This window comes from Dendrobates tinctorius, unplaced genomic scaffold (assembly GCF_039654945.1).
Source record: "Dendrobates tinctorius isolate UK_male_01 unplaced genomic scaffold, ASM3965494v1 ptg000134l, whole genome shotgun sequence".
In the NCBI taxonomy this organism is placed as follows: domain Eukaryota; kingdom Metazoa; phylum Chordata; class Amphibia; order Anura; family Dendrobatidae; genus Dendrobates; species Dendrobates tinctorius.
In genome coordinates, this window is record NW_027361802.1 from 13,134,143 (window position 1) to 13,152,293 (window position 18,151).

Below are 18,151 nucleotides of genomic sequence, written 5' to 3' on the forward strand. Positions count from 1 at the left end.
GGTCCAACACAAGAAAAAAAGGGAACAGTACAGAAATTAAATCTAATTTTTTTTCAGCTCTCCAATTATAGTTATGTGGAAAATCATATATCAAAGTGGTGACCCTGTGTAATCAGGACTGTGGAGTTGGTAAGCCAAACCTCAGACTCTGCAATTTCCATGACACCGACTTCGACCCCCTCATACAAAGGCTGTGGAGTCTGTAAGCCAAACCTCCGACTTCGACTCCTCAATTTCCATGACACCGACTCCACCAAAATGGGCTCTGACTCCGACTCCACAGCCCTGTGTGTAATGCCAATTACCAAACTAGGGGTTTTCATTTAGGGGTGCAGGGGCCGTGCTGCCAATTTACTAAACTCAATTGTAACCACGGATTCCTGACAGGGACTCATGGCTTCGTGTAAACCGGTCTGAACACAATGGTGAAGGGACTACAGAATAAGTAGTCATACATACCCTGAATTTGTTATGATGATGTCCCCTCCTCTTACCCAAGCACCGTGGTCATTATTCTTAAAAGAAACAAGGCCGTCAATAAGAGCAGCAACTCTTGGTTTTAGAGGATCAGCATCAACATGGGGTCGAAATCTGCATAAGGGACAGAAAGACCAGGTCAATTAGTGTTGCTTGTTAAAAGAAATATTTTAAGAAACACCGTAAACAAATTTCAACCTGAAAACGCCTACAGAGGGGAAATAATCATTGGATCTCTTGCGGATTTTGTAGGACATGAACAGTCTATAATTTTAAGGTTAGGATAATTTTAACATTGAGAGATACAATATCACAAATAAAATCCACAAAACATTGTATAAATTAAATAAATGTATTTGATCCCTCTGGCAAACAAGACTTAATACTTGGTGGCAAAACCCTTGGTGGCAAGCACAGCAGTCAGACATTTTTTGTAGAACCTTCTCCTCCATGCCATCAAGTTCACAGGTATAGGTTTTGGATTTTTCCGCTTAGCCTATGGCTGGTTTACTATTTGATATTCCCATTTACATGCATTGTATCCCCTTGTATGTGTCCAATCTAGCTTGATATGTGGTTCACTTGTGATAGACATTATAATTGGGAACCTGTATAGCACTAAACTTTTGGCTAGTTTACCGTTTGGCATTCATATGACATGCACTTTCATCTCTTTACATACGCCCTTTTAGGAATTTAGCTAGATTTGTGTGATACCTGGGATAAATCTTGTATTTTGGAACCTGTATAGCACTATGCACTTTTTATAGACCATGAATTATAAGCTATTTAGCATGATGCACTTTACTCAATATATCGTGGTTCATGGATATAAATTGACACATTAGCCTATTAATACTTCAACCTACTTGGATTTATTTAGTGATTTATAGGTTTTGTATTAATCGTGTGCAATTTATTAATACTCTCTTGTGTACATATACTGCTTATATATTCCTCCTTTATTGCATGGAGCACTCTCTGCCATGTTTTGAATGATTTTTGTATCTATTTTAGATTGTATCTAATAAAATTAATTAATTTATTTTGTGTTGTGTTGAGCTTCCCCTTCTTGGATTTCCATTGTGCTTTTTGGATGTTGACAATTACATTGGTCTTTTCTTTTTGGGTTTCCAAACATTCAGGGGTTCGCCCATCACTATTCATTTTTCTATATTTTAACAGATAGAAATTATGACATGATCCCTCTCAGTCGCAGATATATTCAGGGCCATGAGTCTGCCCAGACGCAGTCGGACAAGGCTTATTTCAAATTACAGATTTCTAATTACGCTACTCTGAATTAGACTAGAATTCTAGAATGCATTTGGCCACTCATCACTCCTGCAATAATATCATCATCATCATCATCATCTAATCAAGCTGTTTTTCCCTCTTCCCACAGGTATGCATTGAATGTCCCCAGCTTCCGACTGTTTTGTGAATTGCATTTACTATCCCTGGTATGCTTTGAATGTCTCCAGCTTTTCCCAGCTCCTGACCGTTTTGTGAATTGCATTTACTATCCCTGGTATGCACTGCTTATCCTACTTTTGTATCCATAATGTACTCCATTCCTCTTCTGTCTTCCATGCCCATCTCCGAGTGGGGAGTCCCACCCCCCCTTTTTCTCACCTTTGGTTAACTCTGAACATGTGCTCTGGCCACACACGCCCACATCCCCTCTCACAGCGGATACCTCTCCGTCGCAGATATATTCAGGGCCATGCATCGGCCCAGGCTTATTTCAAATTCCATATTTCAAATTTCTAATTACACTACTCTGAATTAGACTAGAATTGGACTGGAATTTGATTGTAAAGTAACGGAATAGATAACCACAACAATGTTTTGGTTTCTTCTTTCACCCCCATATTTCTCTATTTTATCCGATCTCCCGTAATCCACCGACCAAGTAAGGACCTAGCCATTTCCCCCTCACCTTCTCCTCAGAACTGTTCCTCACATACAATCCTTTTTTCTCCAGACACACACGGCCACATCATGTCCTATCCTGCTCCCACCTTCTAACGCTCTGTCTGTTACTCCTCTTTGCTGGCAACATATCCCCAAATCCTGGCCCTCCTCAACACATTCCCACACTCAATTCTAACACCCTGCCACGATCCTCTACACGTTTTCGCAATGATGATAACCTCATACCCATTCATCCAGCCCCCACTCCTCCGGTCCCCCTACCTGAAGCACTATGGAACGCACGCTCAGTCTGCAATAAACGGTCGTTCATCCATGACCTCTTCATCACCAACAAACTTTACTTCCTTGGCATCACTGAAACCTGGCTCACCCTCTGAGTCAGCCTCTCCAGCTGTACTCTTATGGCAGATTCCATCTTTCTCACACCCCTCTCCCCAGCAACAAACGTGGTGGAGGAGTTGGCTTGCTCCTCTGCAATACCTACTCCTTTACCCAGATTCCTCTACCACCCTCCTCTACTCTTCCCTCATTTGAGGTGCACTCCGTCCGCATCTGCTCCCCTTCCAACCTCCAGCTGGCTGTCATCTACCACCCCCCCCAGAACTATCCATCTCCCCCTTTCTCGATCACTTCACCACCTGGCTGCTTCATTTCCTTTCTGCTGACATCCCCTCTATCATGGCTGACTTCAACATCCCCACTGATGCTTCCACCCCAGCTGCCTCCAAACTTATCGCTCACTGCCTCTTTTGGCCTCAATGGTCCTCCACGGCCACTCACAAAGATGGTCACACGCTGGACCTTATCTTCACCCGCCTCTGCTCCCTTACTAATCTCACTAACTCACCCCTCCCCCTGTCTGACCACAACCTACTGACATTCTCTTCCTTCTCCTCTCCTAGTGCGCAACCCCCACTCCACAAACTCAATCACCCTTGCAGAAATCTCAAACACCTCAATTTACAATCGCTCCGAGTCCCTCCTCCCTCTTACAGACATAGCTTCACTTCATGATAGATGCTGCTGCCACTTTTTATAACACCACAGTAACAGCAGCACTTTCGGCCACCCCCCCTCACACATAGCACAACTCGTACAATCAACAGGCAGCCCTGGATGACCAGCCTGACCAAAGAACTGAGACAGACTTCCAGGGTTGCTGAGCAGAGATGGAAGAAATCCCGCTCTGCCGAGCACTTAACCGCATACAAGCACTCCCTCACCAGTCCACACTCACTGCCGCAAAGCAAACTTCTCATGTCTCATATCCTCCGTCTCAACCCTAAACAGCTCAACACTTTCAATTCTCTACTCCGTCCCCCAGCACCTCCTCACTCATCTCATTACCGCTGAAGCCTTTGCCTCCTACTTTAAAGGAAAAGATTGATACGATCAGAGAAAGCTTTGGCCCACAGCCCCCAATGCCCCTCTTGGCTGCTCAGCCCTGTTCCTCAAAAACCAACTTCTCCACCATGACAGAAGATCAGCTCTCCACCCTCCTTTCAATATCACACTTCACCACTTGCATGCTTGACCCGCTCCCGTCCCACCTCATCCCTAACCTCGCCACAGTCTTCATCCCTACTCTAACACACCTCTTCAACCTCTCACTTAAAAATGGTGTGTTCCGCTCATCCTTCAAAACATGCCTCGATCACACCCATCCTTAAAAAGACCTCCCTTGACCCATCCTCTGTCTAGCTATGGCCCAATATCTCTTCTCCCTTATGCCTCAAAACTGCTGGAACAGCATGTCCATCTTGAACTGTCCTCCCACCTCTCCTCCTGCTCCCTCTTTGACTGGTTACAATCTGGCTTCCGACTGCACCACTCAATTGAAACTGCCCTAACTAAAGTCACCAACGACCTACTAACCGCCAAGAACAAGCAACACTACTCTGTCCTTCTCCTGGACCTGTCTTCTGCCTTCAACACTGTGGACCATTCCCTCCTGCTCCAGATTCTCTCACCTCTGGGCATCACAGGCTTGGCCGAATCCTGGATCTCATAATATCTAACAGACCGAACATTCAGTGTCTCCCTCTCCCACACCACCTCCTCACCTCACCCCCTCTGTCGGTGTTCCTCAAGGCTTAGTTCTAGGACCCCTACTCTTCTCCATATACACCTTCGGCCTGGGTCAGCTCATAGAATCTTACGGTTTGCAGTATCATCTCTATGCCGATGACACACATCTACTTATCTGGACCTGACCTCACCTCCTTACTGACCAAAATGCCACAATGTCTGTCCGCTACTTCAGCTTTCTTCTCTGCTCACTTTAGTCTACCCCTCCACCAGACCTATCCATCAATGTCAATGGCTGCTCACCATCCCCAGTCCCGCATGCTCGGTGCCTCGGGGTGATCCTAGACTCTGCCCTCTCTTTCAACCCACATATCCAAACCCTAGCCTCCTCCCGCAGTCTCAAACTCACCCCCGCTAGATCAGCACTCTGGTGTGAACTGGAAGCAAAGCAAAAGATACTAATATAACAGGGGACTTAAACTGACACAAGCTGTGACATATGGAGCGGGGCCCAGCGCGGCCCCCAGCAGGGAGTACGCTGAACCGTTGCAACAAAGCAGAAAGCAAAAAAAGGCACAACGATTAGATGCAAAGAATTAGCAAAATAATCACTTAACTGAACCATGCAGATCAGGCAGGAACCATGCAAATCAGGCAGGAGACAAAAGAACTCCAAATGCACAAGGAGGAAATCACCAGCAACCACTATGGGAAGCGTGTTCACTTATATGCTCCCAGCCAGTAATCCCAGATTCCCAAGCACCATCGGCAGGTGGCAAACTTCCATCAACCTGGCCAGCTCCACTACTCCCAATAACCACCAGAGGGACTTGCGGCTCAGAAGTCCGAGCAAGGGAATTCACAACACTACTCCAATCCATCCTACATTCTGCTGCCCGACTAATCCACCTGTCTCCCCGTTATTCCCCAGCCTCTCCCCTATGCCAAGACCTTTATTGGCTTCCTATCGTCCAGAGGCTCCAGATCAAAACCCTAACTATGACATACAAAGCCATCCACAACCTGTCTCCTCCATACATCTGTGACATGGTCTCCTGGTACTTACCCAAACGCAACCTTCGATCCTCTCAAGATCTCCTTCTCCACTCATCTCCTCTTCCCACAACCGCATACAAGACTTCTCCCGTGCTTCCCCTATACTCTGGAATTCTCTACCCCAACACAGACTCTCATCTACCATGGAAACCTTCAAAGAGAACCTGAAGACCCACCTCTTCCGACTAGCCTATAACCTGCAGGGATCCTCAGTCTACTGAACCGCCGCACGACCAGCTCTACCCTCTCCTAGTGTATCCACACTCATCCCCTGTAGACTGAGCCCTTGCGGGCAGGGTCCTCTCCTTCTGTGCTTATGTGTGTCTTATATTGCTCATGTTTATAGTACTTGTCTATATTTATTATAATAATAATGATTTTGTGTCACTTTCTAGTATAGAAGTATTACAGGTTCTCCTCTTGCACTTGTTAGTAGAGTCTTCCTCAGACTGACCAGCTCTCCCGTCCTCTACTGACAGAGGAGCATATGACCAGACTGGTCCATCAGCATCCACAGATTGAAGAACTTCCTTCTTACGTGCAAGGAGTTTTCGATTGGCAAAGGCTGACAGGTCTGGGTACATGCTCCTCCATCGGTGGTCATTTTAATAAACCTTGAAGCCAGAAGAGGTTGCCTTGTCATGGAGGTAGGCCCACAAAGTTATAAGTGTAGCAATTTTGCATTAACAAAATTAAAAAAATCTCACTGCCAAAAATACTGATGTGTCTTTGTGCTTTTTAGCTTGTGCACTGCAGTCCCAGTGGACCAGCGATTTCATATTGCTAGACGGGGCTGACAACTGTCTGTTGCAGTGCTGTTTGGCTCACAGGATTGACTGACAAGTTGCATTGCATTAAAGCTCATGTTTTCAGCCATTGCTGGTAAGCATGAATATATTTTTCTTCACTGCCAGCAAGCAAAGACAAAGAAAAATCATTGTCTAATGAAACCCACTGGAACTTTTTTTTCCTCTTTCAGCATTTACATAAAAACCTCATTGAGCTTCTTCCTCGAATTTGCAGTCAGGAATCTTTATTCTAATCACACTAGTCAAAACACAGCCATCAGATGGAAAAATAAAACTATCTGTATAAACATACAAATTCATCACCTGTCAGGATGGGAGCACACGGTGAAGAAAGAGCTGCTGACTACACTGTCAGCACGAACATAGGGCGGAAAGATCAGGAAGGTAAACTTTGCCAAAGGCTACCGAGTGCTAGGACAAGGCTCCCAAAAGAAAAAAAAAATGCCTATAATAAACATGCCACCACCCTGACGACTGAGAGATGGAAAGACTTTGAAGTAGGAACCATATAAAAGGAGATTAAATTATATTCACACTGCGGGAAAGTAAAAAGACTTGTGTATAAAAGGGCGCTGGATCTTCTCATGGATTATACAGTCCAACATATGAGTGCCACATTCATCCAAAGGGTTACATAATGTACACAACATGGAGAACACAAAGGAAGTGCATGTTGCTACACTTCGACTCATTGATGGGACCTCATCATTTCTGCCCCGAGATCAAAGGACAGCCGAGCTATTCTTCATAAAGCCAGAACACGAATGTATAATATTCCAAAAATCTGTTTAATCTTTGTGGCATGGTATGGAACTCAAAGGGCATATTATTCCGCTCTGCACATTCCTTCTGAGCCTGGTTTCACCATTACAACTTGGAATAGAAACAATGATTAAGCGTGTAAAGCATGGAATGGATATCAACTGGAAGGAAATAAGAAAAGGACTAATATTTTTCACGAAAAATGGGAAACCATATGCTGACATGTACTGTATATACTGACAACACATCTAATGCTTTGGGTCATCATTTACAGCGCTTTCACAATTGTATATTGTGACCAGTTTTGCATCCTATTAGGTAGTATACGATTGCTGTGTGCACGAGCAAGCAACCAAGGCATACATAAAACAGACCCATAGACACCCATTCACCAATGGAGACAATTTTGGAAATAAGTATTCAAAGTTTTCTGTAGCTATATGGAAGGAGGCTAAAGAATGTGTGTATATACACATACACCATGTTCCAAATTATTATGCAAATTGTTTTTAAGTGTCATAGCATTTTTTTTTTTGTTTTAATGAAACCCATTGATGCTATTGTGTCTCAGGGTTCTTTGGAACACTGAAATCAATCTCAGATACCTGTGATTAGTTTGCCATGTGAGCCCAATAAAAGGAAAAATGGATGTTCCACTCTATCGAGCAGGCCACAGCTTTCAAGTAACATGGGAAAGAAAAAGGATCTCTCTGCTTCCGAAAAGAATCAAATAGTGCAATGCCTAAATTTTCAAACAGTTGTTTACTGATGAGTGTCGAGCAACCCTGTGGATGGTCCAGATGGATGGAGTAGTGGATGGTTGGTGGATGGCCACCATGTCTCAAAAAGGCTGCGACGTCAGCAAGGAGGTGGCGGAGTCATGTTTTTGGCCGGAATCATAGGGAAACAGCTGGCAGGGCCCTTTAAGGTTCCTGAAGGTGTGAAAATGACCTCTGCAAAGTATATCGAGTTTCTGACTGACAACTTTCTACCATGGTATAAAAAGCAGAAACGTGCCCTCAGGAGCAAAATCATCTTCATGCATGACAATGCACCATCTCATGCTGCAAAGAATACCTGAGTCATTGGCTGCCATGGGCATAAAAGGAGATAAACTCATGGTGTGGCCACCATCTTCCCCTGACCTCAACCCTATAGAGAACCTCAGGAGTATCATCAAGCAAGAGATCTATGAGGGTGGGAGGCAGTTCACATCAAAACAGCAGCGCTGGGAGGCTATTCTGACTTCATGCAAAGAAATACAAGCAGAAACTCTCCAAAAACGCACAAGTTCAATGGATGCAAGAATTGTGAAGGTGATATCAAAGAAGGGCTCCTATGTTAACATGTAACTTGGCCTGTTAGGATATTTTGGAGTTAAATAGCTTTTTTGTTCAGTGAATGTGACCTAATGCTGCAAATTCCACAAATGAGCAGTTTCAGTTCTTTAAAACATATCAAATATTTAGAAATTCTACTTTGCTTAATAATTTGGAACATTTTATTTTGAGTTTTTATTCATTTCGGAGACTATACTGTTATCATTGGGAGGTTTCTTCAATAAAATTCGATGTATACTCAACCGGGGGATGACTTTTATTAGACTTAGTCATTTGCACCGACCACTTAGGAAAATCAGAGAAAAATATCACTTGCATCATAATTTGGAACATGGTGTACATATCTACTATCTTACATTAGATGGATAGATATTATATACAGTGGGTATGGAAAGTATTGAGACCCCTTTAAACTTTTTACTCTGTTTCATTGCAGCCATTTGGCAAATTCAAAAACGTTCTTTTTTTTCTCATTAATTACACTCTGCACCCCATCTTGATTGCAAGAATTTCTACATTTGTTTCTTTTTCAAATATATTAAAAAAGAAAAACTGAAATATCACATAGTCATAAGTATTCAGACCCTTTGCTCAGACACTCATATTTAATTCACATGCTGTCCATTTCCTGGTGATCCTCCTTGACATGGTTCTACTCCTTCACTGGAGTCTAGCTGTGTTTAATTAAACTGATAGGACTGGATTTGTAAAGTCACCTGTCTATATAAGACCTCACAGCTCACAGTACATGTCAGACGAAATGAGAATCAGGAGGTCAAAGGAACTGGCCAAGGACCTCAGAGATAGAATTGTGGCAAGGCGCAGATCTGGCCAAGGTTACAAAAGAATTTCTGCAGTACCCAAGGTTCCTAAGAGCACAATGACCTTCACAATCCTTAAATGGAAGAAGTTTGGGACCACCAGAAGTCATCCTAGACTTGGCCGTCCAGCCAAATTGAGCAATCGTGGGAGAGAAGCCTTGGAAAGAGAGGTAAAAGAAGAACCCCAAGATCACTGTGGCTGAGCTCCAAAGGTGCAATAGGGAGATGGGAGAAAGTTCCATAAAGTCAACCATCAATGCAGCCCTCCACCAGTTGGGCCTTTACGGCAAAGTGGCCCGACAGAAGCCTCTCCTCAGTGCAAAACATGAAAGCCCGCATAGAGTTTGCGTAAAAAAAAAAAAAAACACACATGAAAGACTCCCAGACTATGAGAAATAACATTCTCTAGTCTGATGAGACGAAGATAGAACTTTTTAGTGATAATTCTAAGCGGTATGTGTGTTGGAAACAAAGCACTGCTCATCACCTGCCTAATACAATCCCAACAGTGAAACATGGTGGTGGCAGCATCATGCTATGGAGGTGTTTTTCAGCTGCAGGGACAGGATGACTGGTTGCAATTGAAGGAAACATGAATGTGGCCAAGTACAGAGATATCCTGGATGAAAACCTCTTTCAGAGTGTACTTGACCTCAGACTTGGCCAAAGGGTCACTTTCCAATAAGACAACGACCCTAAGCACACAGCTAAAACAACAAAGGAGTGGCAACAACTCTGACCATGACTTGACTGGCCCAGCCAGAGGCCTGACCTAAACCCATTTGAGCATCTCTGGAGAGACCTGAAAATGGCTGTCCAGTGTCCACCAACGTTCACCATCCAACCTGACGGAACTGGAGAGGATCTGAAAGGAATATTGGCAGAGGATCCCCAAATCCAGGTGTGAAAAACTTGTTGCATCATTCCCAAGAAGACTCATGGCTGTACTAGCTAAAAAGGGTGCTTCTACTCAATACTGAGGAAAGGATCTGAATATATATGACCTTTCAGTTTCTAAATACATTTGCAAAAATTTCTACATTTGTTTTTCAGTCAAGATGGGGTGCAGAGCGTACATCAATGAGAAAAAAATTCAACTTTTTTGAATATACCAAATGCAATTAAACTAAGAGTGATACATTTTAAAGGGGTCTGAATACTTTCCGTACCCACTGTATATATATGACCAGTATTAGAAGATAAAACATTACCTGGCATTATTGTCCAAACACAGATATTCCCTTGGGTCTTCAACACTTGCGTTTGTAGTTTTTACACCCTTATCAATAAACAGGCCTGCCTAAGATAGAAAAAAAATATATATCTTAACGTAAAAATAAAGTAAATAAAAGGCTCATTCTTTCTATGCTAGATTGGACTAGTTCCATTATAAATTATCTATGTTAAATAGAATAAAACATAACAGACATTCAGGAGATGCGCCTTACACCATTAAAATATTGAAAGGAGTGATATTTTTATAAACATTAAGGGCAAACCTTTTAGACTCAAAGCCAATAACGACTGGTTGCATATTGCTCTCTGCCAATAGAGGCTGTCGATAGCCACCCAAAAAAAGCTCAGGGAAGCCAACAGGACACAAAGCTTAAAAGGGGTTTTTCAACAAAAAAGTACAGTGGCATGTAAAAGTTTGGGCACCTTTGGTCAAATCGCTTAGTTACTTACCGATAACGGTGTTTCTCGGAACCCATGACTGCACCACGGAGAGTGGGTCCGCCCATCAAGGACAGGAACCTACAGATAAAAAGGCGGCACCTCTCCTCCGACCCCAGTTGGTTACAGAGCATCAGAGGGTCTCCCGGGTAGTTAACAACAAAAGTATATACATAACATTATAATATTGCATATTATGGAGAAGCACTGTGTCTAAACGAAAACACTACACACATTAAACCGTGCTCACCGCACACGTGAAGGGGGGGGGATAAGCGGGTGCTGTCATGGGTTCCGAGAAACACAGTTATCGGTGAGTAACTAAGCTATTCTCTCTCAACCATGACAGCACCACGGAGAGAATTTCAGAGATTGGTAGCTTAGGGAGGGACCACCGCCTGAAGGACCCTTCTCCCGAAGGTCAGGTCAGACGTAGAGGCTAGATCTAAACAATAGTGTCTGAAAAAGGTGGAAGGTGTTGACTAGGTGGCCGCCTTACAGATCTGTTCTATCGATACCTCTGATCTTTCTGCCCATGAGGTCGCCATTGCCCTTGTAGAGTGAGCTTTTAAACCCTCCGGGATAGCATTCCCGCTGGATGAATACGCCAGGGCAATCGCATCACTTATCCACCTTGCTAGGGTTCTCTTGGATGACTTGAGTCCCTTCCGAGGTCCCTGGAAACACACAAAGAAAGACCCTTCCTTCCTACATCCCTTGGTGGCCTCCAAGTACTGAACTAGGCACCTCTTCACATCTAGGATGTGAAATCTCTCCTCTCCCCTATTCCTAGGATTTGGGCAGAAGGAAGGAAGGACTACTTCTTGGGACCTATGAAAGTGTGTCGCCACCTTAGGTAGATATGCCGAACGGCGGTATCGCTGACAGAGCTTGAATATCGCTCACTCTGCGAGCGGATGTTAGGGCCACTAGCAGTACAGTCTTTATTGACAGGGTTTTTAGGGGTGCTGACTGGATGGGCTTGATTGGGGGCCCTGTTAGTGCAGACAATACTAGGTTTAGATCCCATGATGGTAATTTCTGAGTAATTATTGGTCTAGACCTGGCTGCGGCCCTAATAAACCGTGCTACCCAGGGGTTGCCTGCCACATCCTGGTTATACAGGGCACCTAGGGCCGCTATCTGTACCTTCAATGTGTGCAGAAATTTGAGAATTTTGTCAATCTGAACTCCATCCTGAACCCTTGCCCCGGAGCTGGACAGAAATTTCCTCCAAGTTCTCCCATAGGCTCTGGTTGTGATCGGTTTCCTACTTTTTTGTAGCGTAGCAACCAGGTTTTCGGAGAACCCCCTCCGCAGTGCCCTTTCAAATTCCATGCTGTTAAATGAAGGTTCCCTGCCTGAGGGTGTAACACAGGTCTTTGGGACAGCAGGTCCAGGAGATCTGGTAGGACCCAAGGGTCGGTTATTGACAGTATTCTCAGCCAGGAGAACCAGGTTCTTTTGGGCCAAAAGGGGGCTATTAGTATCATTCTTGCTTTGTCTTCTCTGACTTTCCTTATGACTGCCAGGATGAGAATGGACAGCGGAAAAGCATACATTAGGCCCTGTGTCCATGGAAGCATAAAACGCATCCAGGGTCCAGGGATTTCCCCTGGGGTCTAGGTAACAGAATGCTTCTACTTTGTTTTAGTGGTTGGCAACCAGATCCATGTCCGGGGTTCCCCACATTTTTACAATCTGCCAAAAAATGGACCGTTTTAGAACCCATTCTCCCTGTCGTAACTGGGTGCGACTCAGAAAGTCTGCTCTCTGGTTTTCTGTTCCCCGTATATATAGGGCAGCGAGGGATAGCAGGTTTGTCTCGGCTAGGGTGAAGATTTCGGAGGATGTGTTCATTAGTGTTCGGGACCTGGTTCCCCCCTGCTGATTTATGTAGGCCACAGTCACCCGATTGTCCGAAAACATGCAGACGTGATGACCCAGTAGTACAGGTAGGAAGTGTGTTAGGGCATAACCTACTGCCAATAGTTCCTTTTGGCTTGAGGAGGCTTCTAGTTCCTGACCTCCCCATTCCCCTTGAGTCACCCTGTTGCCCATATGTGTCCCCCATCCCTTGGGACTGGCATCCGTGATAATTATGTGTGTGATTTTTATTACCCAGGGAATCCATTTGGATAGGTTGTCTGTTTCTCCACCAAGCTAGGGAATGAATAGTTTTGGAGTCTAGTGTAACGTGACCTTCCAAGTGACCTCCTAATGCTAACTGGTTGGCTAATATGTCCCATTGGAGATCTCTCATATGTAGCTGAGCCCACTGGACCGCTGGCAGGCAGGCGGAGAGGGACCCTAGTAGTGACTTCGATTTCTTAGCGTCATGGAAGGGTTCTGAATCGCTCTTGCTACCATCTGAGCAATCCTCTCTTTTTTGCGGTCTGGAAGGTAACACTCCTGGGTGTTGAGTCCAGTGTTAGTCCTAGGAACTCCTGAACTTTGCTGGGCTCCAACCTCGATTTTTTTAGGTTTAGAAGCCAGCCGAGGTTCTGTAGGGTGTCCATCACTCTGCCCCTCCTGTTCCTTGCATCTTTGGGCCGAGTTGCTTGCTATTAAAAAGTCATCAAAGTATGGGATTATTAAAATATCTTGTTCTCTTAGGTGAGCCATCATTTCTGCTACTAGTTTCGTGAAAACTCGCGGGGCTACATAAATTCCTAATGGCATGGCCCTGTACTGAAACAGCCTTATTTCGCCTCCTATGGAGACCGCCAGTCTGAGGTATTTTTGGGTATTTACGCATCGCTTAGATCTAATACTGTCATGAAGCAATGTGGGAAGAGAATTTTGGTGGTTGACTTGATTGACTCCATTTTGAATTTTTGGTTTTTGACGTAATCGTTTAGCCTCTTTAGATTTATAATCGTCCGGAAGGTACCGTCCGGTTTGGTCACTAGAAAAAGAGGGGAGTAGAACCCTCTGCCTCTCTCCTGCGGGGGAACTTCCTGGAGGACTCTTTTGCTCAACAAGCTTAGGACCTCTTTTTCGAGAGCTTTTTGTTCTCTTTTTGAAGATCTTAGTGGGGTCACCACATATTTTTGAGGTGGGAGAGAGAAAGTCTATCCTTAGGCCTGATCCTCTCAGATTTAATAACCAAGGGTTGTTCGATATTTTCCTTCAGGCTGGGAGAAAAAAAGCTTATCCTTCCTCCCACCCTGGGCAAACAGTCACATGGAGAGTTTTTTGTCTCGGGACGAGTTACTGAAGAACCCCCTGTCCCTCCTTCTGTCGTCCCATTTCTGTTCTCTCGGGTGTCTTCTCTGAAAAAACTTTGTTTCGAAAGGATCTTTTAAAACCCAGGTTTGGGAATCCCTTATTTTTATCCCCTGCCTTTTGGAGGATGTCATCCAGCGTCTCTCCGAATTGGAATTTCCCTTCACAGGGGATGGAGCATAGCTTCACCTTAGTCTGTAAGTCCCCTGGCCAACATTTGAGCCACAGCGTTCTTCAGGCTGTGTTTGACAGGGCTGCTGCTTTGGATGACAACCTTACTGAATCAGCTGGTGAGTCAGCTAAGAAGGCCGCCGCTCCCCTTATTACTGGAATGGATTCCAGGATCTTCTCCCTGGGTGTACCTTCCCTTAACGGTTTCTCTAGTTGATCCACCCATACCATGAGGGCTCTGGAGGTACATGTTGCCGCTATCGCTGACCTAAGATTTCCCCCAGCTGATTCCCAAGTGCCCTTGAGGAAAGTATCGGCCTTTATATCTAAGGGGTCTTTTAGAGTACCCATATCCTCAAAGAGGAGTGCAAATTTTTTTGAGGCCTTGGCGACCACCACGTCTAGTTTCGGGGCTTTGTCCCAAGACGTGGATGTCTCCTCGTCAAATGGATATTTTCTCTTAAGGGACGGGACCGTGGAGTTCTTCCTATCCGGTCTTTCCCATTTTTTTTTTTTTTTTTTTTTATCAGGCCCTGTGGAGTGGCTACTGGACCGGCCCTTGCGCCTGTCCTTATCGTTTTGCCGGTGATGGTGGTGTTGCCTGTACTGCTGCTGCTTAAGCTGCTACTCTGGCTGCTCCTCGTGCTGGTCGCTGTCCTCCATACTTACAGGATGCTTCCAGCAAGGAGTAATTGCAGCGTTCGCTTTTTAAATTTCCCGGCCGTGATGTCACTTCCTCTCCCAGCCTGCACCGCTCTGTGCCCCAGGGAGCGCGCAGTGCGCATGCGCCGACCACGGGGACCCAGAAGTTGTCTCCTCCATTTCCGGGGCAGCGCCATATTGGTACACCTCTGTACCGCGGCACTGCCCAAGCGTGTGCCGGCCTCCCTCAGCCCCAGCCTCCTTTCCGGAGCGGCGGCTCGGTCCTCTCCCCCCCGCTCACCCTGTGAAGCCCATCAACCACAGCGGTGGCAGCTTCAGGAACCGACCCCGCCGCGACAGGGGCCTCCCTGCTGCCAGCATTACGGATGGGACAGCCCTGAACTCTTCTTCAAGGTAAGCTGCTGCTGCTGGTTCCACGGGTCACCCGTCAAGGACAGGAACCCAACTGGGGGCCGAGGAGATGTGCCACCTTTTTATCTGTAGGTTCCTGTCCTTGATGAGTGGACCCCCTCTCTCCATGGTGCTGTCATGGGTGAGAGAGAATGTACTGTTATTGTGAACAGTTAAGCAAGTTGAAGATTTAACTATCTAGAAAAAAGGCCTAAAGTAAAAGATGACGCTTCCTTTGTATTTTTGGTAAAAAAAATAAATAAAACAAACATTAAATACCGTAAGTAATTTTCAGCTTTTACATTTAAAAGTTACAAAAAAGAAAATGAGCCGATGCCAAAGTTTTGGCACCCTGTAGTACCTAGTAGCACCCCATTTTGAAAGTATCACCGCTTTTAAACACTATTCATAGCCAGCCAAGAGTCTTTCAATTCTTGTTGGAGGCAGTTTCATCCATTCTTCCTTGGAAAGTTGCTCCTGTTCTGAGAGATTCCGGAGTTGTCTTGCTTGCATGCACTGCTATTTTGAGATCTAGCCACAGATTTTCAATGATCAGCGAACAGTGAGGGTCATTGTAAAACCTTCAGCTTGCACCTTTTGAGGCAATCTATGGTGGATTTTGATGTGTGTTTAGGATCATTATCCATTAGTAAAAACCATGCTCTTTTCAACTTAAGCTTTTTTACAATGGTGTTATATTTGCATCAAGAAATTGTTACAGTTTCATTGAATCCATTCTTCCCTTTATCCATGAAATGTTCCCCATACCACAACACAATCCCAAAGCATGATTGATCCACCCCATGCTTTTTTTTTTTTTTTTAAATTCGTTTATTAAACCATAGACAGGGTATAATACAATGTACAAACTGGTAATGACAAGAAATATCATATAAAGCATTAATGTCAAACAGTATGTATACCAGTTGTTTACAGAATAAAACAATGTCAATTACCTCACATTAGTCTGCATGGTATTATTCAAACAATAAAGCCTATTAACCTCTAAACCATTACTATAACTACAAAACAACAACTACTTGCAGCTTGTGTCCACATAATTAGCTCTTTAACCTGCGATATCTCCATCCTACAACGTGAGATGAGAGGAATTCCACCTCTCCCATATCTTCTCAAATTTACCCGGGCATCCCGTTTTGGTACAGCGTACGTTCGTATGGTATAATCGAATTTACCAATTCAATCCAGGCCCTAAGAGAGGTATCCGAACCCCCCCATCCACCGCAGTCCCAATACCTTCCGTGCCATAAACAAAGAAAATCCCCATATAGTGTCCCCATGTCTCATCATCCCACACCCCAAACAGACAAACCAATGGCTCAAGGGGAATAGGAATTTGTACTAGGGAGGTTAATAATGATGTCACCTCTTTCCAATAATGTGCTATAGTTGGACACTGCCATATCATGTGGATAAAATCTGCATCTAATGTATGACATCTCAGACATTCCGAAGACTGGAATCGGCCCATCCTAAAAAGTCGAGTCGGGGTCAAATATGATTGGTTAATAATGTAAAGTTGTATCATTTTGTTGTTAATGGACAGAGACACCCTAGTTGGTGACTCCAGGATTTCCTCCCACTCCTCTCCCTGTGTATCAGGGATGAGCCTTTCCAATTTCCCCCTAATCAAACACATGGCAGACTCCGCCCTCACCGACAGCATGTATGTGTACAGAGAGGAGACAAGACCCTGGGGACCCTGTGACTTAAGAATACCTATCAAGGGTAGAGACAAGATAGCATTATTCACACCCACATATCTCATGTGCGATTGAAAGGCCGATCTCCGTTGCAAATATCGGAAGAATTGCGACCTCGGGATATCGCATTTAGCTTGTAATTGTTCAAAGGATATTAGTGTACCGCGGTCACATAGATCCCCTATCGTAGAGACATTTCACTGAGACCAGAATTCGGTAGACGGGAGGACAAGCAGTGTCGGAAAATTATTATTCCATAAGGGCATCTCAGCTATGATATCGCTAAATCCAACAACCCTCTTAATCTGTCTCCACACTAATCTTGCCAGACGAAGCATTGGTAACAAACGTGGGACATTTACGCCGAAAACCCCAGTGGGCAATCAGCACGTGCGGCATGAAGCAAATGGCCTTCAGAGTTAGGGAGATGACCACAGGGAATCCATTTATTTATTGCTCTAGCCTGTCCAGCCAGATAGTACAGAAAAAAATCCGGTAGTGCTGCCCCCCCCCCCCTTTTTTGGCCTTTGTAGGGTGGACAGCTTGAGTTTTGGCCTGGTACTCCCCCATATGAAAAACGTAATTCTGGGAATTCAAACTGGTAAAGACAGACTTAGGCACCACCACTGCAATATGCTGGAGAAAGTAGCTAATCTTAGGGAGTAGTATCATTTTAATTAAGTTAATGCGTCTGGCTACAGACAGCGGGAGTTTACTCCAGATTGCAAATTTGACTTTAACCATCTCCAGCAATGGATATATTAAGTTGCAGATCAAACGTGCTGCATTGAGAAATACGAACACCCAGATATTTAAAGTGTGATACAATAGGCAGCAAGGAGAGAGTCTCAAGTCGTGGCATCGGGGTATTGGAAAGAGGCATCAGAGCAGATTTCTCCCAATTTATATACAGGCCGGAATACTTACTGAATTTGTTTATAGTGGCAATCACTCCCGCCAGGGTCTCCTCCGCCCTATCCATAAATATTACCATGTCATCAGCATATAGGCCTATAGTATCCACCCGATCAGCTATCTCTATGCCCATAATATTAGGGGACGTTCTCATG

The 18,151-nt window shown here is 44.6% G+C and overlaps 1 protein-coding gene across 2 annotated transcripts in view; it reads right to left on the reverse strand.

Moving 5' to 3' along the window:
- The window catches only part of CEMIP2 (cell migration inducing hyaluronidase 2), a 164,977-nt gene that overhangs the window by 34,156 nt on the left and 112,670 nt on the right, over positions 1-18,151 (reverse strand). For both annotated transcript variants that reach the window (XM_073543730.1, XM_073543731.1), the window contains exons 12-13: positions 10,443-10,531; positions 460-591 (exon numbers count right to left, since the gene is read on the reverse strand). In XM_073543730.1, the coding sequence (XP_073399831.1) occupies positions 460-591; positions 10,443-10,531 (221 nt within the window). The remainder of the gene's footprint in view (positions 1-459; positions 592-10,442; positions 10,532-18,151) is intronic.